Source organism: Tiliqua scincoides, chromosome 5 (genome assembly GCF_035046505.1).
Source record: "Tiliqua scincoides isolate rTilSci1 chromosome 5, rTilSci1.hap2, whole genome shotgun sequence".
Taxonomy (NCBI): domain Eukaryota; kingdom Metazoa; phylum Chordata; class Lepidosauria; order Squamata; family Scincidae; genus Tiliqua; species Tiliqua scincoides.
Genome location: NC_089825.1, coordinates 99,826,857 through 99,828,197, shown reverse-complemented (window position 1 = coordinate 99,828,197; position 1,341 = coordinate 99,826,857). Strand labels below are relative to the sequence as shown.

Sequence of the window (1,341 nt, the reverse complement as noted above, 5' to 3'; positions counted from 1 at the left end):
CTACCTTATTCTTGAAACAATGACTCGGCCTTCCTTTGGTCTTATAACCTGAATCACTTTGCCAATGTATGTTCTAATGGCCTCTTTCACTTCTCTGTTCCTCAGACTGTAAACCAGGGGGTTGACCAGGGGTGTCAGGATAGTGTAAAAGACAGAGAACACTTTGTTCAGCTTTCTCATTTTTTCTGGATTTGGGAGAACGTAGACAATGATTAGGGTACTGTAATAGACGGTAACGACAATGAGATGCGATGAACATGTGGAGAAGGCCTTCTGCCTTCCAGTGGCAGACGGGATTCGTAGGATGGTGGTGATGATAAACATGTATGACGTCAGAGTCAATAAAAAGGGAGGCAGGGTGAAAATAGTGGAGAACACAAATCCCATCAATTCAAAGCTGTGGTCTTCACTGCAGGCAATTTGTGCTACAGGAGCCAGATCACAGAAGAAATGGTTGATTTCATTGGGACCACAGAATGTCAATCTGGTCATCAGATACATCATTACTGACATGGCCAGGAACCCATTCATCCAAGACCCAACAGCCATGATGAGGCAGAGTCTGTCACTCATAACAGAGGCATAATGTAGGGGCCTACATATTGCTATGTACCTGTCATAAGACATTATAGCTAGGAGGCCCAATTCGGTGAGCACCAAAGCAGTAAAGAAATAAAACTGGGCAATGCAGCCAGGAATGGAAATAGCTTTCTCCCCAGTCAAACCAGCAAGGATCTTGGGCAGGATGGTTGAAGAGTAGAAGGTCTCCAGGCAAGAGAGGTTTGCAAGGAAAAAGTACATGGGAGTGTGAAGGTTATTTTTTGCCACAACTAATACAACAATGAGGATGTTCCCAGCCATGGTGAGGATGTAAATCACTAGAAATAAGAGGAAGAGGACAACATTGAGATTCTGAAAATCTCCAAAACCCTGAAGAATTAATTCTGTGTTGATGGTTTGATTTCCCTCTTCTCTGATTGCCATCATCTGCATCTAGGGGGAGAAAAACAATACCGCAGTTCAGTGCAGTTTTAACCAAGAGCACCTATTACCTTCACTAAAATTTCTATTGAGAATGATTCTGAGCAGGCATCCATGACTGCCTCTCCCATTGTAGGATATGGTGCACATCCCACTGTCACAACTGTATCAGCAATGGAAAGTTGGATAGGATTGTGCCCTTAATTAAACTGAGTACATATGAACATTTTTGACAGTTAAACCTTGCACCAGTTCCCACCCACTGCATTTCTACCATCTTACATTTTTTCAGTGAATGTCTGTTGGATGTATATTCATTCAGAAATAACATCTCTCTCTCTCGCTTTCTCTTTGTGGAAA

The 1,341-nt window shown here is 42.6% G+C and overlaps 1 protein-coding gene across 1 annotated transcript; it reads right to left on the bottom strand.

Moving 5' to 3' along the window:
• On the bottom strand, positions 1 to 984 carry LOC136652589 (olfactory receptor 6B1-like). The gene has a single exon (XM_066629521.1). The coding sequence runs from the start codon at positions 982 to 984 to the stop codon at positions 1 to 3; it is 984 nt and encodes a 327-aa protein (XP_066485618.1).
• Positions 985 to 1,341: the final 357 nt, after the last annotated feature.